General features: G+C 37.4%; 4 protein-coding genes, 1 long non-coding RNA gene and 1 pseudogene across 5 annotated transcripts; all 6 read right to left on the bottom strand.

Annotated features, from left to right (window-relative positions):
- Window positions 1–78: 78 nt before the first annotated feature.
- LOC106316825 (DNA-binding protein BIN4-like) lies at window positions 79–2932 on the bottom strand. The gene is made up of 13 exons (XM_013754692.1): window positions 2807–2932; window positions 2580–2690; window positions 2266–2473; window positions 2071–2132; window positions 1626–1821; window positions 1505–1569; window positions 1372–1425; window positions 1178–1277; window positions 969–1024; window positions 854–880; window positions 669–744; window positions 440–546; window positions 79–349 (listed from the first exon to the last, which is right to left on the bottom strand). The coding sequence occupies exons 2-13, from the start codon at window positions 2631–2633 to the stop codon at window positions 239–241; spliced, it is 1116 nt and encodes a 371-aa protein (XP_013610146.1). The 5' UTR covers window positions 2634–2690; window positions 2807–2932; the 3' UTR covers window positions 79–238.
- A 561-nt stretch (window positions 2933–3493) lies between these two features.
- LOC106319511 (protein RETICULATA-RELATED 1-like) lies at window positions 3494–7291 on the bottom strand. Its single transcript, XM_013757858.1, has 8 exons — window positions 6859–7291; window positions 6617–6781; window positions 6436–6528; window positions 6252–6367; window positions 4741–4839; window positions 4344–4649; window positions 4091–4255; window positions 3494–4015 (listed from the first exon to the last, which is right to left on the bottom strand). The coding sequence occupies exons 1-8, from the start codon at window positions 7210–7212 to the stop codon at window positions 3736–3738; spliced, it is 1578 nt and encodes a 525-aa protein (XP_013613312.1). The 5' UTR covers window positions 7213–7291; the 3' UTR covers window positions 3494–3735.
- A 250-nt stretch (window positions 7292–7541) lies between these two features.
- Window positions 7542–15600, bottom strand: LOC106319286. Its single transcript, XM_013757573.1, has 21 exons — window positions 15376–15600; window positions 15217–15301; window positions 14567–14606; window positions 14222–14470; window positions 13942–14041; window positions 13751–13825; window positions 13429–13527; window positions 12963–13079; window positions 12767–12882; window positions 12600–12699; window positions 12103–12458; window positions 11695–12022; window positions 11196–11404; window positions 10870–11088; window positions 10597–10783; window positions 10253–10485; window positions 10002–10094; window positions 9815–9916; window positions 9374–9734; window positions 8789–8926; window positions 7542–8707 (listed from the first exon to the last, which is right to left on the bottom strand). The coding sequence occupies exons 1-21, from the start codon at window positions 15505–15507 to the stop codon at window positions 7841–7843; spliced, it is 4206 nt and encodes a 1401-aa protein (XP_013613027.1). The 5' UTR covers window positions 15508–15600; the 3' UTR covers window positions 7542–7840.
- Window positions 15601–21770: 6170 nt separating this feature from the next.
- LOC106314135 lies at window positions 21771–22680 on the bottom strand (annotated as a pseudogene).
- A 134-nt stretch (window positions 22681–22814) lies between these two features.
- LOC106316242 (cryptochrome DASH, chloroplastic/mitochondrial-like) lies at window positions 22815–23548 on the bottom strand. Its single transcript, XM_013754115.1, has 3 exons — window positions 23429–23548; window positions 23295–23344; window positions 22815–23027 (listed from the first exon to the last, which is right to left on the bottom strand). The coding sequence occupies exons 1-3, from the start codon at window positions 23523–23525 to the stop codon at window positions 22815–22817; spliced, it is 360 nt and encodes a 119-aa protein (XP_013609569.1). The 5' UTR covers window positions 23526–23548.
- A 438-nt stretch (window positions 23549–23986) lies between these two features.
- LOC106316244 lies at window positions 23987–24454 on the bottom strand. Its single transcript, XR_001264774.1, has 3 exons — window positions 24367–24454; window positions 24091–24137; window positions 23987–24008 (listed from the first exon to the last, which is right to left on the bottom strand). It is a non-coding gene; the product is annotated as an uncharacterized LOC106316244 (long non-coding RNA).
- Window positions 24455–24680: the final 226 nt, after the last annotated feature.

Raw genomic sequence — 24680 nt, 5'->3', positions numbered from 1 at the left:
ATCAAATTGACGTTTTTACCCCTGGAGCAGATATGGTAAATATTTGAGTTCCGCGGGGGAAACAGGGGGTACTTCAGTAAATTTCTTATTGTTATGTAGGAGAGACTTTATAATACTACTGCTCTGTTCATCTTACTGCTTTCCGCATTTTAAGTGAACTACAGTAACGAACTTGCTTCTGCTTCTTTTCTGTTTATATGAAAAAACTACTCTGTTTCATATAAATCGAAATCATAACTCATTTCTTGGGTTTTGTTTTCTTAGGAGCAGAAGAACTTCTAGCTTTCTTTGCTGGTTGCTGCTGCTGCTGCTTCTCTTTAGATGGTCTTCCTCTCTTTTTCCCTACAACCTGCAATGTATTCCCACAAATCATCATTTACTAGTAACAGATACATATCTTCATATCATTATGAGAATTTCTGAGTTTTGTCAAACGTACATTCTCGCTTTTTGCTTTCGCTTTGCCACTTCCTTTGGTTACCTCTGCTGTGTCTCCACTTTGATCATCTGGAGGCTTTGAATCGAACAAAAATCCCTCCAGAGTGCCTATTGGATAGCCGAAGAAGTAGTAAAATTAGTTTACCAAACACATAGTACTGCTACAAGCAGACAATACAAGCAGACAGAGATATCAATTTCACTCTAAAACGTATAGAAAACGAGCTAACCTTCCACCATCGTTTCTGCTTCATAGACGTTAGATACTGGTGTTAGCTGTATGAAGTCATTCATAATAGCTTCTATCTGACAAGGAAACATATAATTCAACAAATCAGGCTGCTACGCCAATCTATGTTTTGGCTTCTTCGAAGTTTGAAGTCAAGATTTATGAGCAGGAAGCGAGATTACGAACCTTTGCCTCTGACTGACCTACGTTAACCTGAAGTTGCAAGATCTCTAGTGTGAGTACTTGTATAATACAAGTTCCCTTAGAAGTTGGAATAGGTACAAGGATTGAAAAAACGTACTACGCAAAATGTTCTGGATGGGACAATTGTAGATTTATATATGGTTCCTGAAACATGAAATGATAAGTGTTAGCAAAGAGACTCCAGTCATGAATTGATTCTGTATACATGTTACATAATCAGTTCTGTCAGGCTCAGCAGGCATAGCTAACAGAAGCATAAACAGTGAAGCAGGCGATATTAAGGGGATGGGGGACATGCCTTTCAAGCCAAGAACACGTCCTGGGTGGTGTCTGAAACAACCACGCGTCCAACAGCCCCCATGTCTCCACTCAGATCTATTGAGTCCCCTTCACATTCAACGAGTACCTGTGATATAGTTCACTGCTTTTGTTAACAACTGTGCTTTGTCTACAAGAAAACTTTAAAATGGATGAATATCATTTACAGTAAATGGCATTACCTTTGTACGATTCACCTTCTCAGAAAGTACCAAAGGCAACTTTGAACTTGAACCCTGAAATTTGTAAACTTGGTCATAAGGAAAATCCAGAGAAGAAACAATAATACTGATCCTACTACCACAAGGTACTTACAGAAGAAGGCTTGGTGTTCTTATCCGTTGTCACTTCGTCAGCTACTATGGAATCTGTATCTTTATCTGCGTAATAGAGAAACCGTTACATTACTTCCGAAGAATCTCCGATTTATTCATACCTTCACTTATTTCTTGTGCACTGTTTTTCTTCGGAGATTTTTTCTTTGGAGCCTTCTTAACCGCAGGTTCTACCTCTTTATCTAGAATAACAAGATCCTCATCCTCTTCAGTTAAGATAATTACTTTCTGGCTTATCGGATCACTGGAGGGTGGTTCAGAATCAGATGAGACAAGCCATACAGAATCATCTCCTCCCTGATAAAGAACAAAAAGATGAGCAGTAACCTGTCAACTCCATACCAATTTAAGAATTAGCAATTTTTGAACTTAAATTCCATACAGATCCACAAAATAGCAAATACTAAGGCGGGAACCTTCTCTAAAGAAGGGTTTATATACAATCAAGTAGAACACGAATCACACTAACTACCTAACTAAGGCAAGTAGACGCAACAAAAGCACAAACGAGTACAACAAAGATGTTTTCAACCAAACGTTTCTTACTAGATCGTTCTTAAGCTTGGTAGAGTTTTCTTCACCGTAAGCTTTGTTTCCATCCTGCTTCTCTGCAAATTGTTCACCAGTCAAAAAAAACATGGCTTTAAGAGCTCAACAGTTTCGATAACAGTGTCCATAGTGTTTTCTTTTGAATCTCAAACACAGTTTTGGTGCATATCATCTGAAACAAATCTACAATACCTTCAAGGTTGAGAGTAGCATCTGCTTTCTTCTTTCTAGAAAACACTTGCTTTGTCACCAACTTCGTCTTCGAGTCCACAATCGTGGTGGCTTCAGTGTCATCAGGCAGAGGAAGAGACGAAATGGTTTCAGATTCCCTGAAAGGACTATCCTCTGGAGCAGATTCAGAGGACGAAGATAGTGATAACAATGAAGTAGTGGTTGGTGGCTACACACACACACACACACAAAAAAAAAAAAAACTTCCACATTTCAATTGTGTGTTCATTCAAAAAGATATAGAAAAAAACAGATTGAATCAAAAAAAAGGAAACCTGGAAAGATCGGAGCCAATCGGGAGATCCCTCTCTGGAGCTGCTGCTGCTCATATTTCACTTCTTCAGAACTCAAAAACAACAATCGAAGCTTCTTCCGGCTTTGATCGTCTACTCAATTGAAACAGAATCAGCTCGTAGATACATACATGCACTACTCTTCGCAAATCAAAACCCTAAAAGAGACATTGAAAAAACCCCATGGATTCGATGAAATCGAAGCTCACCTGAAGAAGAAGAAATTGAGCGATTAGCGGGCGAATCAACGGACGTTGAAATTCGGGAGACGAGATCCAGGAACGAAGAAAAAGCTTTTCCGCCGCCGGCGAGATTGGAGTGAGCGAAAGACGCGGGAAGATTTGGCTACAAACCGCTTCCTTCCGGTTTTGGTTGCTAAAGGCAAGACTTTTCAAAAGGCCCATTTAGACTTGAACAAAAAGCCCAAGTAGAGACTTGTAACAAATCCAAGTAAATCTAAAGGGACACTAGGCGATCGGATTTCTGATTTATTCGGATTTCGGATTCATAAATTTCAGCTCATTTGGATATCATAAAAGTTCGGATCGGATTCGATTCGCATTTAATTATACAGTATAATTTCTTTAAATTAATACTCTATAAATTAATATACCCTAAAAATCTCTATAAAATAATATAATTTTATAGTCCCAAATTGAATTTTTGGTTCAATTAGTATATCGATAAATTAATAAAAAAATTATAGTTTTGGTGTAGTCCTAACATTATTAATTTATACAAGTTTCACTGTATTTGGTTTGAGTTTATTCCGACTAAACCCGGAATAGTTTTAGTTGGGTTTTAAATAGTTTTAGTTTCAAATATGTAGTTGATTAAAATGAATATATTTCCATTCTTATAAATAAATTTACAAGGCCCTGACTGAGCTCAAGGGTAAACGGGGAAGTCATGGTTGAGACTTGAGAGCCTCTGTATCTATATTCGTACAGACACAATCTCTGTCTTTGGAAGAACCTTTGATACATCTGTATCAATTTTCCTAAATGCATTTCAAAGACTTGTCAAAGCAAAAAAAAAGCAGTAATATTATTTTCAAAAATGAACAACACAAACTTCACTGTTGCTCTTTCCACAGGCTCCAAAAATAGTGACATTAATAAAGGTACCGTTGGTTATTTCAAGAGGCAGCAACCTTCTTCCTTACAATCCTCTTTCGCCTAGCCTTTGGAGGTTGAGGAGAATCTGAAGATTCTGAGTCATGTTGCTTCATACCAAGTAGCCCTGAGACTATTGCATTCTTTGAGATGAACCATCTTGAATCTTCCTTTGCTACACCTTCCTCTGAAGAGGGTCGGTTGTATGCTTTCGCCAGCAGATCATCTGATTGAGCCAGAGGGTCTGCCTCCACACCTAGCCATATTTGTCTAGATTTTTCCCCTAATTGAACATTCATAATCCTGTTCCATATCCATCCATATTCATTATACAAAAGGCTTCATAAGATCTATGTGTGTGGGAGGAGAGAGTAATACCTCACTGCAGTACCAAAGAAGAGTGCTACACCTATGACATCAAAGTGGCTGCTCATTGTTCTTTCAAACCCACACAACAGCTGGTACCTCAAGTTAGCGTATAACCCAAGAAACGCGCCGTAACCAAGAGCGTTTGTACCGACTGATGGAACTGTCACAGATACTCTGTAAGAAGAACAAAAGTTATACACCAACAAAAAAAGAAGAGATGATGCCTAAGTGAAACAAGAGAATTATTTAAGTGATGATGGACCTATTCTTCTTCTTTCCGGCTAGAAAGTTAGACAAAGAACCCTGGAAGGCACCTGTTGCTACTCCAAGAATAGACAACTCTGCGGCCTTGTAGAAAAGAGAGTGGACTCTCTTTTGCAAGTCGAACTCTCTAAGGGGATAGCTCGTTTCAAATATGTTGTTCGGTAGCTTTTGCAGTGTGTTTTGGAGGTCAAACCGGAATGTGTTTCCGTAGGAACGGCTTGGAGCTAACAACCAAACGGCGGCTGCGTTGCATGCTGATACTGTAAGAACATTTATAAGTGCAAGATCCCATTCCTCTTTTATTCTGCAAAATTATAGAGAAAACTACTTTAGGACAGTGAATCATAAGCTACAAGCCTACGAATGTGTAGACAGTTTAGGCTCATGAAGGATACCTATTCTTACGAGTCTTCACCTCCCACCAAACCGAGCATCCAACCGTGGCAGCTTGCTCCAAGAGAAGTCTATATAGAAATGAAGGATCCGCTAACATCCTACACAACACAGTCACATAATCAAGATTGCATTAGTCTCCCAACAAAGAAAACCAATGTTCAAGAAATCGTTAGTGTCAACAAATTATTTGTTTTTTATTATATATTGTATTTTATAAAGATATTTTAATTTAGGTTCAATTATAAAATTATTTTGATGAACTATAAAAATTAGATATAAAAAATGAAACCAGACAAACTTGTCGAGTTATATTAGCATTATTACTTAATTTACACCAATTTATATCTAGTTAATTTGATATTCACTAAATGCTCGAGTTGAAATTTGTTTTAAGATTCAAGAATTTGGTTATCTGTTATGTCTTGCTTATTAGTATGCGGTGGTATAGTTGTTTTTCGATTATTCTTGCTTTGGTATTGTATCAAATTAACTAATTGTCCAACTCATAATTATAAATGTATAAATGTGGATTTGTGATAAAGTTTGATGATAATACTGTTTTTTTTTAATTCTTATTCATAGGGGAGTGTGCATGCGTCAGAAAGAGGCCTATAACAACTTTTATGTTTTTGTGTATGGATTTTAAATATATGTTATTTTGTATAATGCATACTTGCTCTACAACATTTCCTTGTAGACTAAAAAAATTGTTTTCTATATTTTTAAAAGAAAAAATATTTAGTCTAGAATATAACATGGACATATGTATTGACTATATATAGAAGTTGGGTGTTATTTTAAAATGACATATGTATAGAGATTTTTCAACCATTACTACACTGGCACAAAACATTTATAACTGTAAATATCTTCTTTTAAAAGCAAAACTAATAAAAGCGTGTACAACAAATGTATTTTGATATATATTATATGCATCAAGTTATAAAGGTTGGAAACATTGCAAAACTGTTTGGAGCAAAGTTTTTAACTTCACGATTTTCATCTTGACGTCAGTTCAGTATCGGCCCTGGCCACAAGCAGAAGAAGCATGGGTTTCCAGCTGACACGATAATAAGTATTTTCGCGGCCACATATTTATAAAAAGTGACTTTAGCCTAGTGGTTCTAAGAGAAATTACCAGTGCTAGAGGTGATGGGTTCAGTTAACCTTTACTGCATTCATTTATTTCGGCCCTAAATATAAAATGGAACACGTGTCACTCCTAAAACACACGAATTGATGATGTGGCTTCACGGGAGAGAGACGAACATTTCTTTATATATATAGAAGATTAGACCAACTCAAATCGCGATTTAGAACAACTTGAACCGTTTAAATCAGATTTTAAGAAAATTGTTTCGGCTATAACCAATTTGCTGTATAAGCGGAGGCCTAGATGACTATTAGAACATTGAAGAAAAGTCATGCATATTTCCAAAAGTGACGCTAATAACATAAAACCTATAATTCTAGAGACAGTGAAGATGTCCAAAGACTCACACAAAGTTACCTGCCAACGAAGGCCCTAGACAATCCCTGAGGAAGAGCACGGGAGATCAATCTAGTTGTTGTAGGACGAGCGTTAATGGCAAGGAACTTAACCATTTGTGCTGAGCTCACCAAACCCTGCATACAAGTGATGTCAGCATCCCCACCAAAACCATGAAACGAAAAGCTTTCAAAGGGTATCTAACCATTTCGTATGCTTGACGGAGACCAGCAGGCAAATCCAACATTGTCTTTTGCCACTCGTTTAACACAGCATCAACAAACTTCCTATCAAATATCTGTATTAAAAAAAAACATTAATGTCATTACCGTGTGATAATAATAACATGACAATACAAAAACAAAAGAGTAAAGATGTCTTATTACCTCTGCGAGGAACATCCTCCGTCTAAAAAGTCCACCTTCATCTCCATCATCATCATCATCAAACTCGTCAAAGTAATCATCATCGTCACCATCATCATCCCCTCCATCGCCACCGCCGAAATTGATTTTCTTCCCAATGTCTCCACCTCCTCCTCCCGTTGCAATCTGCAAATTGATGAACCAATGAGACCAGAGAGAGAGAGAGACAATAGATAAAAGGCGAAGCCTTTAGAGAGAGAGACCTCAGGGCTTGACTCGACTTTCTTCTGGGTCATATCAAGCTTCCCCTTTTCTAACGTTACAGCTCCTACGGACCCGAACTTGCCACCTTTCATCACTGGACACATCTGAGCACTTGGAGAAGAAGAAGCTGAGATTGAGATAGAGGAAGACGATGGGGATGAGTCACCGCTAAAGGGAAGCTGGAAGCAGCGTTCGAGACCTGAGACTGAATCTCCGACGGATTCGATGAGAGAAGAGGATGAAGCTCTGACGAAGCTGACGCGGCGGAGCTTACAAGGAAGAGCCGCGGTTGAGCGAGGGATTGGTAAACAGGGTTTTGGAGCGGCGGCGCTCTGAAACACCATATGCGACATAGCTCCCCCCACTCTGAGCCTTTTGCTTCTCTCTTACGGCTGTGAGAGAGAGAGGAGGTTGAGAAGAATGGGGAAGAGAGACTTATCGCCAATCGGACAACTACAAGACAATTCAACTTAATCTACACTTCTGGACGATTCAGAGGGTTCAGTTTTATCGTAATGGGCCAAATATGGGCTGCAAAAAGTATTTTGATTTCCCATTCGAACTTGGTTATTGGGTTACGCTTCACTATACGTAACTCGAGAGATTTTTTTTATATAAAAAATAATAACAAACAATTAATGAAGTGAAAACAAATCAGAAAACAAAAAATGACACACTACAAAAATATAACTAACCCCATTTAGTGCAATACAAAAAAATGACATTACAAAAATGACACTAACCATTTAATGTTATGTGATGTAATGCAATGAAAACAAACCATTAATGCAATGAATGACACAATAAAAAATGGAACTGATGCCAAAAATAAAATAAAAAATGGTACTAAAATTAAACAATAGCATCGCCCTCTTCCTCTAGCCAATGTGACCACAAAGCTTGATCAATGAATAATATATCTAAAAGATATGAACACTCTCGTGTTGTTTTATTTTCGGGATTATTCTGTGCAAACTTGGCTTAGTCATTCAAGAAATCGAAGTCAATGGGTTGGCTTCTTATTGGAGGATAGGTTACTTGTTTCCTCTCGGTTTCTGCATTCTCTGTTGGCTTCACTGTTGTTGTTGTAGTAGTTTCAGGTGGCGGTGGCGGCGGCATTGTTTGGTTATTATCCTCTGTTGCTACAGCTGTTTCTGTTTTCGGAGCTGAAGACGGATCGCTTTTGTCTTCCACAGACGTTACCTCCTTTTCTGGCGCAGGAGGCTCAGACACTGTCTCTGTCACTGGTCCGTCTACATGTGCTGCTGACTCTGCAACAGCTGCAGTTTTCGGTGCTGCTGACTCCGCAACAGCTGCAGTTTCTGGAGCTGCTGACTCAGCAACAGCCGCAGTTTCAGGTGCTGCTGACTCAGCAGCAGCCGCAGTTTCTGGAGCAGCTGACTCAGCAGCTGCTGCAGTTTCAGGTGCTGCTGGCTCAGAATCAGCTGCAGTTTCCGGGGCAGCTAACTCAGAATCAGTTGCAGTTTCAGGCGCTGACTCAGTCTGTGGTGTCTCTTCAGAAGATGGAGGAGGAGCTTCAATAGCCAACGGTTTAGCTGGTTCTTCAATAGCCAATGGCTTAGTTGGTTCTGGCTGTGGAGTCTTCAGTGCGGGTAGAGGTTTCTTGGGAGCAGAAATGGAAGCAAAGATCGAAGACATTCCGGGAGGTAGAATCTCTATCGGAGGCTTTTTAGATGCATCAGACAGACTCGTAAGCTTTGGATCCTCAAGAGATGCCAAAAATGCACTTGCCGCATCGGTTTTAGTAGATGAAACTTGCTCAACTTCCTTCTGCAGCGTTTTGTTCCAAGCCTGGACCAAGTTCTTTAGACTTGGACGACCATGTGCCTGTGTGGTAGATAGTCAGAAACAATAAAAGGTTCATAAAAAAAAAAGCAAACTCTAAAATTGGTGAAACTGTAATCTTACATGAGCATGAAGTACAGCTTCTGCGAGCATCCCTGTGTCTTGCCACGCCTTCTCCATGAGCGCATTGTCTCCCAGAACTGCAGCAGAAAATGCTGATTCTCTCCCGAGGCCTATAGAGATCAGATTGTTTATCAGACCCTGCAACAAAGTTAAAATAGCCTTTCAATTAGAAACCTCAAAGATACAAAGTATAATATTCCAAAATTTTAACTTCGAAAACCACCTATTATAGGCTGGATTCGGTTAGTTCGGTTCAACATAAATATTACCGGAATGATCCGAAATATTCATCCAGTTAGGTATTCAATTAGTTCAGTTTTTGAAAATCTAGCTGAATTATTTTTTTTCAGTTAAATTTGGTTAATTTGGTTAGTTCAGGTTTTTGTATGATTTAAGTATAAATTATTTTTAAGAAAAAAACCGAAATAACCTATTGCCGAACCTAAAACCGATTATTTTTATAAAACCTACCGAATCGAACCAAAATTTCGGTTCGGTTCGGTTCAAAACCACATGCCTAACCTATTATGTCTACAATAATAACCAAATTAGAAGCGGAAAGAAAGAGAAGTGGCGGGGACATACACTTAAGCGTGTCAATTCTCCATGGTTAGCTAGGCGTAACGAAAGGCCTCGCAACTCATGACCCTGTAAAGCTCCTTTAACCGAACCTGCAGTAGCCAGTCTTTTGAGAGCTTCACGAGCAACGTCGGCGTTCCCAGTGGCATCTGCAGCATCTATAAGGTCAAGAAACTCCTTTGCGAACTTCACTATTCCCTCCACCGCTTCGACAACGTCTTCTTTCTTCTCAGCTGTCAAAGAGAGAATGTCACTCAAATCAAGGCCTAGACCGTCCTGTCCAATGTCCCTGCTATTGCTCATTGTGAGGAGACAATGAAGAGCCCTCTTCAGATCATTGCTCTGCATCGCTAGATCAAACTCCAGCCTGAGAACACATAAAAGACTGAGAATAGTAGGAACAGCTTGAAGGAACTTGCTGCACCAAACATAATATGTTTTTTTTACCTCTTTGATATTCCAGGCAGATGAAGAGCTTCTGTTGCATATCCCATCCCTAGCATAAACTGTGCCAGATCGTCATGATGTTCTCTCCCAAGTCTACTTGCCCTGCACAATAAACAAAAAAAATGAGGTATATTCTAGCTAGTTTACTACTCACGTAAACACGATATACTGAGAAATGTATAAATACCATTTAACTGCACTAATAGCATCCCCATACGCAGCAAGACATCGACAGCGGATACCAGGATGGTTCAGTGATATGGCATGGGCACACATGTACCTACCAAAAAAAGGTGGAAGTGTCTCAGTAGTTCAATCTTTATATGATCATTCAAGTGACTGATATGACTATCATGGCAAGATATTGTAACTCTGTGACTAAATGTATTTGTTGTAAAGAGTCAGTATTGCTTTAAGGTAAGAACATAGAGTTGATACCTGTCAATGAGCCAAAGAACTCCATCTCGTACACCAGCAACAACAAGAGGCCCTACTGGTCGTTTTTGCTCCACTGGGAAACGAGTAACAGCAACTGAGACTCCCCCACCACCTACAGCTACCTCACTGGCCCTTCTTTCATCCATGTCATCGCCATCACCTCTGGATTGTCTCGGTAATGATAAAAATGGTGGAACAGATGGAGCATTTTGGAAAGAAGCTAGACGCACCACCTACAATCAAAAGAGGATACGCATGAGTGCAAAAGACACAAGCTTAGACCTGAAAAATTGAGCTTCAAAAATCAATTATATTTATCTCATATAAAAGCAAGAAATGTCCACCTGCAGCAAGGGGGCCCTCAAAGATATCTTTTCTTGCTTGGAACTCTGGGAACCTTCTACTGTGATTAAGGCTAACTCTCCATGCTCCGCAACTGCTCTAGCCTGTGCCTCCTTAAGTTTCATTTCTTCCTTCATCTTCCTAGTCTCTATATCAATTTCAGTAACCCCCGCGTCCACAAAAACACATCTGGAAAATCCAGGCATGGAAGAAAGTATTAGCATTCAAGCCTCAGAGTAACTGATTCAAAACAGAAAGAAGCCCTCTAATCTTACTCAATCGTGGTTTGTGTAGCCACAAACAGCTGCCTGCGGTGCCAAACAGCTCCAGTAGCATGTGAGATGGCAACATTACCAAGATATCTATACTGAGGGCGCAAGGACGATATGACCATGTATTGTTGATAAGCAAAGGCACAATACTCAACTGTTTTGTCCCATGCCGTCCACTCTGGCTGAGGTAGCATCCCACCTACTGGCTCAAAATTTTCCCAACTACACATTGAAACTTCCATGAGGATTTATATGGAACTGAGAAACTTTAAAATGAAAAAAATGCCACAAAATTAAAGTAGAGCTAACAAAATGGAGCCATTAATCACCTGTAGAGCTGGTAGTTTAGCGGTGCGGACTCAGTAGATCTCTGTGAAGAACCATCATCATAGCTAGAAAAAGAAGAAACATTACTGTTTCCAAATCCCGAGAGTGGCATCGACTGAATGGTTGAAATAGCAGTTGCAGAAACAGGACTAATCCTTCGGGACGTGCGATAGCCTATTCCAAGTAGAGCGCCGCCATGCAGACCAATGACCTGCAAGGAAAAATTTGGAAGCATAAGACTATAAATTTTTCTTCTGTAGTATTTTTTGTATATTTTCAATGCAAACTTCACACTAAATTTTAGGAGCAGATTAGATTAATTATTCAGTGGAACCACTTCAACAGATCTGCTCGAGAATCCATTAAGAGGATCTGAGCCAAGTAAAAAAACAACGAATTGAATATGAAAGATGGCTATTTTTAGGAAACTAATCCCCAGCTGAGACTAGAACACATCAAAAGTGGTTAAGGAATGCAATAACTCCAGTAAAAGACACATACCGGTTCAGAGCGACCTCCTACAGATCTCATGAGGATGTTTGAGGTTCCATCATCTAAGAGAATACGAACTTGGACACTAGCTGATGAAGCTGCATTAGCAGCGGCAGCAGCTTGCGCCGCGGCTGCAGCCGCTTCTTTCGCCTTTCTTGATGAACCACCCTTTGGGATCATAGGGATTCTTTGCGGTAATACAGATTCTAGTATTGCAAATCTGTCTCGACACGTATCCCACGCCAAAATTCTCGCACTTCCAGAATCAACAATGGACCAGTCACTAACTTTGTAGATAGAGAAGTACAAAATATCAGGCCATACAACTGCCACATACCTACAACCAGATTGTTTCAAGGTTGTTATATCAAATCTCAGTATAGAACTTGAAGACTGAAAAAAGAACCGGAAACTTACTTCCCTGAACTGCTTACAGAAAGAACTGAGTATGAATCATGTGGAACAGATGCCACACTCTTCTTTTTGGTCTGCTTTACAGTCAGCTGTTCACCTGCATCTAGCTTAGACACTCCTGATTCGGACAAGGCATTATTTCCAAGGGATGGGTTAGCTGTGTTGGATATTTGAAAGTTTAAGAGCTTTAATTCTCTTCCAAGGATATATACAGCTGAATTCTCCCGACTTCCAGAGAGTGCTGGTAGAAAAGCGGCAGACGGGATGGCACGGGGATCAAATTCACTAACTATGATACCAACATTGGTACCAGTTGCGACGAGATGTGGCTGTAGAGGATGTGCAACCATACAAAAGACCTGAAAAAAATGATATTAATTAGTAACTAATGTGGGGTACTACCAATGTATATAGAAACGACGCTATTATATATAATAAGGCAATAGTGCTGTGTTTGCTTCGTCAGACTCAAAATAAGCAAGTAGTCAAGAGCTAGTTACCCTAAGTTTTTTGTGGGTTGCAAGTACTTGAGGCGGAACCAAGGAGGAAAGTTCACATAATGGCCTTGTCAGGGCGGAATAAGTTGGATGCTCAATAGACCTATGAAAAATTAAGCAATTAGACATTCCTCTAATATACATAAAGATGTTCACCATAAAAAGGATACCATATGTGTGAATCTTTAACGCAAGTCAAAATATCAAGGTTTGGTGCTCGAGGATGGCACCAGGATGCAACACTGTGGCAAGCTAGCTTCGGGACAGGTTTAATTCTCCGCAGCTCCTGTAGAGAAACAGTAGACATGTGTGTCGAAAAAGAGATCCATAAAATATGCAAAGCCCATATATGAGATACAACAGTACCTTAAATGTCATTGTGTCCCATATGGCCAATGTCTTGTCAGCACCAATTGTAATCAACTGTGGAGCACTGCCACTTACTCGTGACAGCTCAACAGCCACCACCCCTCCATCATGTGCCTGATACAATCAGAACAAAAACATCAGAAGAGAGTGAGCAAAAGCTTTTACCAAACCATACCTGGAATGACAAAACAATATAACAGAAAAGTGGAATTTATAGACTTGATTAAGCAAACAATAGCATGTCACTTAAACAAAATAAAAAAACAATATACTCCGCTAATAACTACTCAGCCTATTAATCACAAAAGGATGAAAGAACAAAAACTAGTTACAAATTATCCAACACACAGAAACACATATCAAATCAGAAGGTTCAGTGAAACTAGGAATAATGGTGATATGTCCTCAGCTGTAACCAAATCTGGCGAATCTTTGCATGAAAGGTTAGGATTGATATGAATACCTTTAAGCTAAGCTTGGGTACAAGGTCTCTTGAATCAGTGCCCTGATAGGCATTCCACAGTATAAGTAAACCATCACTGCCACCTGAAACAAGGAGTGCCTGCAATTGCAAGTAGATAGAGAATGGCTGGTATCATATACTGGCTACTGCAGATAAATAACAGAGAGAAAATGCTTCATAAGCATTCATTAAAAATCTTTAAATTATAATAAAAGGAAAAGAAGGCAGTTGTTAGTAGAACTAATAACATAACCTAATAATGATATAAAATGACTGTGGAGCACTAAGATACCAATTTCTAAAAGAGAGAATTTGTAGTTACCTCGCCAGATGATGCCATGAAATTCATCAAGCAATAGATTGATCCTTTATGGCCAGCTGTATACCTACGGGCAAGCTGCAAGGAAGTGAAAATTCAGGGAAATTAACACAGGCCAGTATCAATAGCTCTCAACCTAAACCCAGCAGAAAAAAAAAACAAAATAAAAACATTCAGTTTTTGAATAAACGAACCTTCCATGTTATCATTGATAAAACTCTAATGGCACCATCAGTTGAACCAAATGCAACTAAAGGGCCATCACCAGCCGATGATCTGGTAAGAAACTCCATGCTGCAATGAAAGGAGAAAGTCTAACAACTTTATGGAGCAGAAGAATTTGAAAAAAAATTAGAAGCACACTACATTTAAAGCACATATATTAACTTGCTATTCGTAATCTAAATCTTTCCTGGGGTCTCAGGTTTTAAGCAAACCCATGCTCTGAAACTAGAGAAAAGGCAGTGAACTCACCAGACAAGAGACCTGTTGTCAAGCTCTGACTTAGGCACATCTCGGCCACGCATTGTCACCAAGTCCAAGAAAATGGCTTTGTTCTCGCAACAGATGACCAGAAAATGCCGGCCTTTAGTCGATGGAGCCGGAGAAGTGAACCCGGACGTGAGATGATCAACAGCTGAGGGAGATTCAGCAGCTGCAGAGCGGTTTCGCCACAGTTGCCAATAACGCACATCGTCGTCATAAAACTTCACCTGCTTGACACTTGTAAGTGGAAAAGAATATGCGCAGATTATTCAATTTTTTTTTCCTCATATTGAAAGTGCCGAAAGAATAGCAACGGTGACGATCTACTATTACCTTCCTCCTCGAATAGCTTCAGTAGGCTTGCCTTTATAGTCTGAGTAAAACATTGAATGTAAGTCATGAAGCAAATACTCATTATACCATAATAGAATGTAGAATTGAAAACCAAAACTTCAGCTGACAAAAGCATCTCTAACCCTACTCTACTTTACTCTATTTCACAAATGGATTAAATAGTAAGATTATTCCAGATAGTAATGAATTTATAATTGTTAATATTACTCCAACTTTTCACTTTAGGATCAGAGTAAAACTCAACTTTATTATGAACAAATCAACAAAACAGAGTAATATATTAGAGATGCTCTAATGAAATTGTGATGTCCTGTCCTGTGGACTCCATCCGTCCCGTGAACCCCAAGCTGGCTCTGTAAATCACCGACCCTAATCCCTCGCCTTTGAGTCCACTGACTCCCATGTAGTTTATTGGTGCGCTTGATGTTCCTCGAACCCAAGATCTCACCTTCTAACAATCTTTCCACGAGACAATTTGTCACCAATTGATCTGGGAGTGAGTGAGTGCTCACGGGTGGGTGAGGTGAAGGTTAGGGTCGGTGCTCCCCAGAGCCAGCCTGAGGTTCTGGTCCACAGAACGGGACAGGTTGTTACAGAAATTGAGATGGAACAGGTTGGTCATGGCTCACCGGAGTCTCCCTCGGCTAGCTTCTCTAACTTGGCGCCAACTAAACGGCGCTCGTCGACTCCACCGGCTTTCAATTCATAAATCACCTATTATAAGAAAATGGCTAATTACGTTGAAGATACTCCGATTCGGATGAGAATCTCGATTAAAAACTAGAAACCTGACGGTGCTCCCAGTTCCAGACGGAGACGTGATCCGTATCATCGGCCGTAACGAGCCATGGGTGCGTGGGATGCACCTGTATCTTCACGATCTTATTGTTGGTCTGCCGAAACGCTCTCGCGCGCAGCATTTTTGATCAACGAAACAAACTCAAAAAAAAAAAACCTGAGCACGATTGCTGTATCAGCAAAGAGTGACGAGAATCCCTCTCAACAGGAAAGTTCAGGCTACACATTCAAAATTCAGATCCGAATCAATAGGATCCACCAACCACTGAACAAAACTCCGGTAGTGTCTTCGAACTGAGAAGCCCAGTCTGTTAAGGCCCACTAAAGTTTTAGCCCATGATTTATTTATCTATTTTTCATCTTCTTTAGAAAATATAAAACAATTATTTATGATATTAACTATGGCAATTCTCCTAAATAGACTATTTTCAAGTTTTATTCACAAAAATATATCACAAGGAGGAAAATGACCAAAATGTTTCATTTAATATGTAAAATGACCCTAATACTCTAGATATATATTAAAAAACTTAAAAAAAAAATTAAAAATAATAATTAAAATAATAATTTTTTTATAGTTTTAGATTATATGTTTTCAAATTAGAACATTTTTATAAATTATTTCCTTTTTGAATTTATTTTTTCGAATTTTTTTTATTTTTTTTTCATTTTTTTTTTGTAATTCGAAAATACTTTTTGAAACTATTTTAAATTTTTTATTTTCAAATTTTTATTTTTATTTTTTATTTTATAAAATTTTAAACTCAATCTCCTTAACTCTAAACCCTAAGGTTTGGATTAGTTAACTCTAGGGGTATAAATGTATATTTATCGTAGGGTATTTCCCTATTAACTATAATTATTTTCTTTTTTCGTATTTAAATTATTTTTATGTATATGTTGATGAAATCTTATGAATACCAAAAAAAACCTATTTTTACTATAGTTTATATGTTTTGGTAAAATATTATTAATGTATATGGTGAATTTAACTGATAAGCATATCCAACTTTCTATATTTTTCAATATAATAATTCTATTACAAATATTACAATATAAATTTTTACAAAGTTTAATTTTAAAAAACAAAGAAATGAGTTGAAGATGATCTAATGATATCTGAATTCAAGTCTTATTACTAATACCCTAAAAATCTTGCTTTATGTCAATGTTAACTGAACATGTGTTAACATATATACTGTATGTCGAAAGTGGAAGTAAATTTTTTTTGTATTGATGATAATTATACAACACAGACCAATCGAATCCACCAATACCAGAACCAGTTAATTTATGATAATATTCTTCGAGCAATTGGGGAGATCACTGGACCAATCATAATCCAGTCTTGGAATTCAAGTCTTCCTTGTAAGAACTATTCGGTAAAGTTCTACTTATAACAATTCTTTATTTTTTTACCAAAAGAAACAAAACCATCGTTTCAATTTTGTGTGTGTGTTTGTGTTTCAACAATGTGAGGAATGTAAGTTAAGAACTCACCAGAAGTTTATGGTTATGTATAACTGTATAAGATCAAAACATGAATGAATAATGACTATACATGGGTATATAAAATAAATATTTTACTGTTGTTGACAAAAAATCACTGTTTGTAAAAATGAAGTACAGCTCTCAATATCTAATCCATATCTATCATGTTTTTCTTTTTATATTCCCCTGATCACTTTTCTTAATTGCTCTTTTAATCAGCATGGAGGCCAATCACCACTAATGCAAATAATTCTTTGACTTTCGATATTTCTCCAAAAAGTAAAATATTTATTTGGTTCAAAGAAGTGGGACCAATGTAGACACCACACCATCTTTAGAGCATCCATATTGGTTCAGTGGTTGATCAAGTTTTAAAATCTTAAGATCTACCTGTCAATTTGATCCTGAAAAATGGGTTCTTAAGATTATACATTGGAGTTGCCCAAAAAAAAAAAAAAAAAAAGATTATACATTGGAGTTAATAATTTTTGTCATATCTCTCTGGGACAAAGATCATGAAAATATTCTGACAAATGTGTTTTCTTGTGTGATGCAGCATGTGTAAGTTGACTGCTTCGAATTAGTTTTTCTTTTTTTTGGAAAAATCCTCCAAATTAGTTAAGGTTTAAAGAGTTAAAGATAAATAAACATCTTTAAAATAGATAACGACTGTTGCTTTAGACTGTCGCTTTAGAATTTTGGCTGTGCAAATTGTGGCTGTCATTTAAAATAAATTTGAAGGTCTAATTGGTATTAAAAACTGCAAAAGCCGTGACTACTACTTTATATAAAATAAATTTATGCTAAATTATAATGTATGTGTATATATATATATTGAAAACTGCAACGAACTAATATATTAAATGTTACAAATGTAAATTTGATTTATTTTATTAAAATATATTTAATAATAAATGATTATTACTTTTTTGGTTTTACAAAAAAGTGTCATTTTAACATTTTAATATGTATAAAATGTCCATTTAGAATTTTCATATAATTTATACAAATTTTAACTAAAATATTTGTTATTAAATATGTTTATCTTAAACATAATTTTATTTATATTAAAAACTATTGGTACAAAAATATAATTAATAATGACACTTTTATGAAAAGAACTAATTAATAATTTTTTTACAAACAAAATCCAATTTAAAGTAATTTATATTTTGTTATACTATTTATTGAATTTCGTTTTAGTTTTTTTGAATTGTTTAATTTCTTTTTATTAAAGGAAGAGGAAGATTTGTAAAAAAATTCAAAAATATATATATTAAAAAGGACCCACAGCCTTCTCAAAGTCTCTCGAACCTGGCTTTAGAACAAATCAATATTTGAAGAGTAAAAATGTGACAGTCAAACGGTTAAAGGCTGTAGAAGTTTTAGAGAAAAAAAAAGGAGTTAAAAGCCTGATTGGCTTTAAATTAACTTTGAGGACTGTGGCTTTAAACGGTCACAACAGCTTTCACGCCAATCGGACTCCTAATAAGTTAGGTTGAGAGAATCGATTGATATACCAATTTTAAGAAGTGTACAAGATTTTGCGAGTGGATGGTGGAAAGGCCGAGTCTTTTGACATTATAACATTTTATTGGCTTTATGTTGAGCACTAGAGCCAACTTGCTTTCCGAATCTTTAGCTGGTTGTCGAATATTTATATCACCATATATGTAAATGCATATTATATTGGATCGGATACGTTGTGCAGTTACACGTCTCTCTATTATAAATACTTCCTCTCATTACACTTCATATACCCATCACAAACACTCTTTGAAGTTTGATGGACATCAGGACATGCATGCCCAATGGAGTAGAATTGCTTGAAGTGGAGTAGAGTATAATGCAGCCAAGGATGACTTGCCGGAGGGTCGTTCATCATGCATAATAATATTGGTGATGAACATAATTCTGGCAAGTTGTCCTTCGGCTACATTTTGCTCTCTTCTACTCATGCAAACTCTCCATGGAATACTCTACATTTTCATTCTTTCAAATCGACTATGTGAACCGTACTAACAAGACCCTTGGTATTGTCCAGCATCGGTATGATAGTATATTTATACATATTTCTCTTTTATTAATGATTACCTTTCTTCTTGTGTCTTTCAATATTAAAGGGAGATTTTCTTTGTTTTTTATTACAAACGGCTTCTTGGATATAGTTTATGCAAAATCTTTAGTTAAGACATTTATAAGCACTTGTGTATATATAATAATGAATTCAGTCCACCAAATGGGTTTGAGCTTCATATTTTATTACAGATGCAACTGGTTTGTGGAGTTAAGACAAAAAGGTTTGGCTGTTCTTGTCTGTTTTCCCCATCATATTTAAAAGTTTAATATACATATTAAAATAGTCACAGTAGAAAGAAAGAAAAAAAGGATTGTCTTGAATGTTTTGACTTACAAATAGGATAATCCCAACTATTAAGGGAACGAGCTTGCTTGCATTTTGGCCGTCCTAATCTATAGTCTATACATAAGTTTGTTTAGAATGTCACAACATACAGATCATATACCCTAAACATAGTGCAAAAATGCGTTGTTGTTGTTGGCATCTGTCCACTCCAATGCGTACGGTGTAGTTTATCTAGAATCATATATATGCTGTCAATTATCATTTTTTTTTACCTAATATGTATATAAACGAAATCAATTATAATTCGCAGATTATTTTGTTGGACGTAATATTACGTAACAGTCAAGAGAATTATATAAAAGCGATGAAAAAAGGAGAAAAGAAGCCGAAATTTGTGGAACATTATGAAATGTGCGTTGTCGTTTTTCGGAATATAAGGTACTGTGGGCCGACAAAAGTAGTCATGTAATAAAGATTTTGGTCAGACAATCATAAACCAAATCCTTGAACGCAGTATAAGAAGAGACACTCATCAAGTCATCATCACTTTCCTCTTTAAAATGTATCAGCTTTTTGGTTACGTGCATTTATCAATCATGTTCCTTATCGTAATCCTATTTTCTTTTTGTTGTTTACCGGATAGGACAAGAACAAAAACGTCACCGCTTACTAGGACAAACACTCAAATCATCCAGACTACTATATTCTATTTTGTGTGCATATGTATTATGTATTATAAGCTCTTTAATTACTCCTGAGAGCATGATTAATGATAGGGGGAGTGGGTTCTTAAGTTTTTTTTTTCTGTCCGATTTAGAAAAAAAAAAATTAAAATTAAAACCGGACCAATCGCGAGCCGCCACGTGTTAGTGGGACCCGCGAACAGTACAAAAACTCCACCAAACTCGTCTCTTGCAGAAGAGAAAGAATGGATGGGTTTTAGTTTTTCGTGGGGCCCACAGCTCTTAAAATCCTTTAAAAGCCATGGTTAACTTAAATGTGCTCTGAGTATCTGCTCACTTTGTAACTTCTAAATGATATATGAACAAAAACTAATTCAAATTTCGAGAACACAAGAGAAATGAGTTTTTGAACTTGAGTGTGAATCGAGTTTCCCTAGGCAAAGAAGTTTTAGTTAACATTATACTTGTGACTTTACGCGTCGACCGATGTGCATTTACGTATGATTCTTTTTTCTTATAGGGACAAATATCACTTGCGATTCAAGTTGATCGAGCCCATGCATGTCCGAGGAGTAGTGATGGGTTGCGGTCAAACCCGTCCCGCTTGAATCGCCAATCCGCGGATTGAGAGATTGTTTTGATTCAAAAAATTTGATCCGTTTGAACTGCAAGAAAAAATACAAAACTCGCATAGCTCCGTTTAAATCCACGGGTGATCTACTTAACCTTGACCGCAGGGTATTATTAACAATAATAATAATTATTATTATTTAAAATAATGTCAAAAATCAATTTACAATTTACAATTAAAACTAAATAATTTTTTTTTAAACATTCTTTTTTTTGGCGGCTTAAAATATTTTTTTCTTAAATTTTTTTTTTTTGCGGCTTAACGGATATCCACGGTTGAATTTTGACTGATCTGCACTCGCTCCGCACATAAAACACTGCATCCGTGAATTATTTTTTTCGAATCACTCGATCAACACCCCCGCTCTACAGTGGGTCAAACGGGGTGTAGCCCGGACTCAAATTCCCCGCTCTACCTAGGAGAAGCAACTTGCACACAAAAAAAATAAATAGAAATAGAGACATATATTTTTTGAATTTGTCGGGTCTATCATTGGCCTCCATTAAGTAAATAAACATACTAATATTCATGAAAAAGTGGTCAATATAAAATTCATACGTTATTGATGAAGGATATGAGAACGAGACGAGATGGAGGTCTTACCCAGAACGGAGCTCAAGCCAAAAATAGAAATATATTCGAATACGTAAGATAACATTAATTAAATACAGGAAAAGCTGCGATGTATTGATTCCCCACTCCCCTTGCGTAACCTTTGTTTTACAAGTTGACCACTTATCACGCAATCATATGAAAAACAACAATATTATACAACAGTAAGAACGGGTAGCCAAAAGAAAAGTGTAAAATATGTGTGTTTAGCCATAGATAGTTGATGCTTTTTATTTGATTTTCTCTTTTGAGGGTAGAAAAATGTAAAAATATGTGTTGTCACTATATTCTAGCCATAGATAGTTAATGCTTTCTATTTGATTTTCTCTTCTGGGAATATATTAATTAAAACTTAGATTTGTTCTTTCTTGATTCTGTTGACATTAATCTTTGCAAGTTGAAAACATCGATCTTAAATCATTTTTTAATCAAGTCGAACCGAAAACCGAATTTCATTTTAAACCTACCTAACCGAACAGAAACTCCTACCCGAACTAACCGAAATTTAGTTTGGTTCGGCAGGCACGTACGACCGTTTAAGTTAAGAAAGAAGCATGTGTTACAACAACAACAAGAAGACGTTCACTACCAAAAAAAAAAAAAATGTTGAACTCAAGAAACATAAGCAATGCGTCTGAAAACTGCTTTGAACGTCTGTCCACCATTCCTAGCAACTTTCTGCCCTTCCTCAGTAGCATTACACAAAAGCTCAACGACAGGATCCGAATCAAGCTCCTCTTGCGTCAAAGCCTCAAACATCGGATGCCTCTCTAAGCAAGACCTCATCCACTCACCAAACTCCTCAACATCAGTGATCGTGTAAACAACCCCACCAGCTCCAAGAACGTAAGCATACTCATCAAGCAAATCAACGCTAATCACTCTCCTCCTGTGATTCTTCTCCTTGAAATGCGGATCGGGAAAAAGAAAAAACATCTTCGAAAGCTGTCCTTTCTCGAAGTAGTTAGGAACGTACTTCATCGAGTTTGTCCTAACGACGGAGATGTTCTCGTACTCTCACCCTCCAGAGCTCGTCTTCCTCAGGGCTAAGATCAGTTCCTTGACGTATTCCGTCACTTTATCTCTCAGCTCCATACCAATCATCAGGGTCTCGGGGAAGAGAGTTGCGAGGGAGATGAGAAGGCCGCCGAAGCCGCATCCGATGTCTGCAAACTCAGTCTTCTTGGAGGAGGCTTTGGGGAAGTGGAGTGAAAGGTCGACGTGAGAGGGAGAGATGGGGATATGGGGAAGTGTGAGTCGCTGAGTGGGTTGCTATGAGCTCTTGCTCTGTAGAATTCTTCCGAGGAAGGCCTGTTGATTTGCTGAAAGTTACTAACAAGGGTTCTCTTATGTTTTAAAATGGGCCGAAGTCTATAACTTATTATTAATGGGCTTAAGGCCCATTACGATCTCAGAGACAAGACCGTTCTTTGTTCCGGTCGGTATTTCAGTTTGATTCTCGCGCGCAATACAAGTCTCGGTCGGTCACACACTAACAGACTGTTTGTATCATAAATCGTGTAATATATATGATTGCTATATAGTTTTAATCAAACGTGCAATATGAATACTGCAAAGTTTATATAATAATAATGATATAATACAAATTCTTGTGAAGAATAGTTTCTTTAAGGATCTTTGGTGTCTTCAACGTCTCCCACTGTGATTATCTCTGAAACCACCACGAGACTTTGACACACGAGACGCTTGAGCATTACCACCACCATGACCATGCTTCAATGGCACAACTGTGTCCATATACATCAATCTCCCTGGCCAATGCCTTTTCTCTTTTGGAAGCCGACGCAGCTGCTGCACCCAAAACGCTACGTATTCTCCTTCTGGATCATAGTTCTGTGCCTGAACCAAACACACAGTTTCAGTCTCTTCTTCACATCACTTATTGGCATGGCATGGGCGGTCTTGAACATAACCAAGTGAAACATTGGCAAATAGCCCCCAATTTTTTTATAAAAAAAAATTGAAATAATTTACATAGACACTTTTAAATTTGTAAAAAAAAAAAAAATTTATAAAACCCCTACTATTTATAAATTCCAAAATCTTGGCACTGGTCCTGTTTGCTAGGACAAGATTATTATTATCTGGATGTTAGTAGTTACTTACTTGCTTGGGGATGCTGAAGTACCGGTCTTCTCTTGGATCATTACCAACTCCTTCAATGGGCAAAACAAAATGTTCATCTTGGTGAAAGGTTTCCATTTCAATTATAAAGCCACAAGTGGCATGAGTAGTAGTACCTGCTCCATAGGTCCAGTTTCCGTAATTAGAACAAGGATCATAGTCCAATAGACATGTCTCAAACCATTCAGCACCCATGCGCCAGTCCAAGCCCATGTCCCTCACAAGAAACGAACAAACAATCTAGACAGAGAATGAAAAAGAATGAACAATCATCCATGAAAAGAAACATAGCTAAGTTGTACAGAAGGAAACTAATCATATACCTGCCGTCCTCGATTTGACATGAACCCTGTAGTGGATAACTCCTTCATGTTTGCATCTATAAGAGGATACCTAATGAGCATTCACTAAAGGATAATACTTTAGAACCTCAAGCATTATAATCAAATCATAATATCAGAAACACACCCTGTCTTGCCATCTCTCCAGGACTCAAACAGCCTCTTATCTTGACTCCATTCCCCTTGCACATTTCTTGGACCACCTACCAAAAAAGAAAAAAAAAACTGATTCAGAGCTGAGCTTCAATTCATACCAGTTTGCTTGGTAAGCACGTTACCTAGATGGAACAAGGAGTTGCCACACTTGATTGAAAGAAACCTAAAGTAATCCCTCCATAGTAATTCAAACAACACCCTGGAACACATGTAACAAATCAACTGAGTGAAGGGAATGCAACCGAAGATTTGGTTTGGAACTCAACTAATAAAGACATTACCAGTATGTTGAGTTGTTTGCTACTCTTTCTCTTTCATATCTTTGAACCTGAAAATATTTTAAATTACCACAAAGTGAAAAACTTCTATATGTTTTGGAACGCTGGCACATCCAGATAAAACATTCGCTTTGGCACCAAAATTAAGAGCTATTATACTTAGCCGGATGTTTCCCAAATTATCAAATGTTTAAATTAAAATTAAAATAAAAATGTTTATGATCCCCAAAATTTCATATCCAGCCCTGGACACTGGTTAAAAGGTTTTTATGATCTGACCTCTTCATAGATAAACCGAGGAGAGATACACCCAAAGGCAAGCCATGGAGAGAATTTAGTTGAGTAATCAGGTCCCAACATTCCGTTCCTCGTCTCTTTGTACACTTTCAAAAGATCCTGCAAGTAAAAAACAGACATACAACCTTTATGTACAGACTACACACACAAACAGTGTCATAGTATAACACTACAAGAAAACGTGCCCATAACAACGAACATTTACAACGAAAATATTTCGTCGGAAATTTACATGATCTTTACAACGCAATTACGAGGAATCCAACTTTCGTCGTAAACGCCATGTAAATTTACGA

Source organism: Brassica oleracea, chromosome C9 (assembly GCF_000695525.1).
Source record: "Brassica oleracea var. oleracea cultivar TO1000 chromosome C9, BOL, whole genome shotgun sequence".
Lineage (NCBI taxonomy): Eukaryota > Viridiplantae > Streptophyta > Magnoliopsida > Brassicales > Brassicaceae > Brassica > Brassica oleracea.
Note: the sequence above shows the minus strand (reverse complement) of the source record. Positions and strands in the feature narration are given on the sequence as shown.

Bases quoted from the DNA above. Each gene is read 5' to 3' on its own strand.
- LOC106319511 (XM_013757858.1), bottom strand. From the start codon at position 7,212: ATGTCGCATATGGTGTTTCAGAGCGCCGCCGCTCCAAAACCCTGTTTA. The intron at 6,782-6,858 runs GTCTCTCTCTCT...ATCAATTTGCAG, and splicing joins AAGTCGAGTCAAGCCCTGAG to ATTGCAACGGGAGGAGGAGG. The intron at 6,368-6,435 runs GTTAGATACCCT...ACTTGTATGCAG, and splicing joins TCCGTCAAGCATACGAAATG to GGTTTGGTGAGCTCAGCACA.
- LOC106319286 (XM_013757573.1), bottom strand. From the start codon at position 15,507: ATGCTGCGCGCGAGAGCGTTTCGGCAGACCAACAATAAGATCGTGAAG. The intron at 14,607-15,216 runs GTGAGCCATGAC...TGTTTTACTCAG, and splicing joins GCTAGCCGAGGGAGACTCCG to ACTATAAAGGCAAGCCTACT. The intron at 10,486-10,596 runs GTGGACATTTCT...TTTTGATTGTAG, and splicing joins TGAGGGCCCCCTTGCTGCAG to GTGGTGCGTCTAGCTTCTTT.
- LOC106316242 (XM_013754115.1), bottom strand. From the start codon at position 23,525: ATGGGCTTGGACTGGCGCATGGGTGCTGAATGGTTTGAGACATGTCTA. The intron at 23,345-23,428 runs GTACTACTACTC...TGCCCATTGAAG, and splicing joins AAACTGGACCTATGGAGCAG to GAGTTGGTAATGATCCAAGA. The intron at 23,028-23,294 runs GTAAGTAACTAC...TGTTTGGTTCAG, and splicing joins ACTTCAGCATCCCCAAGCAA to GCACAGAACTATGATCCAGA.
- LOC106316825 (XM_013754692.1), bottom strand. From the start codon at position 2,633: ATGAGCAGCAGCAGCTCCAGAGAGGGATCTCCCGATTGGCTCCGATCT. The intron at 1,822-2,070 runs GTAAGAAACGTT...GTTCTTTATCAG, and splicing joins CCAAGCTTAAGAACGATCTA to GGAGGAGATGATTCTGTATG. The intron at 1,570-1,625 runs GTATGAATAAAT...TCTATTACGCAG, and splicing joins TGCACAAGAAATAAGTGAAG to ATAAAGATACAGATTCCATA.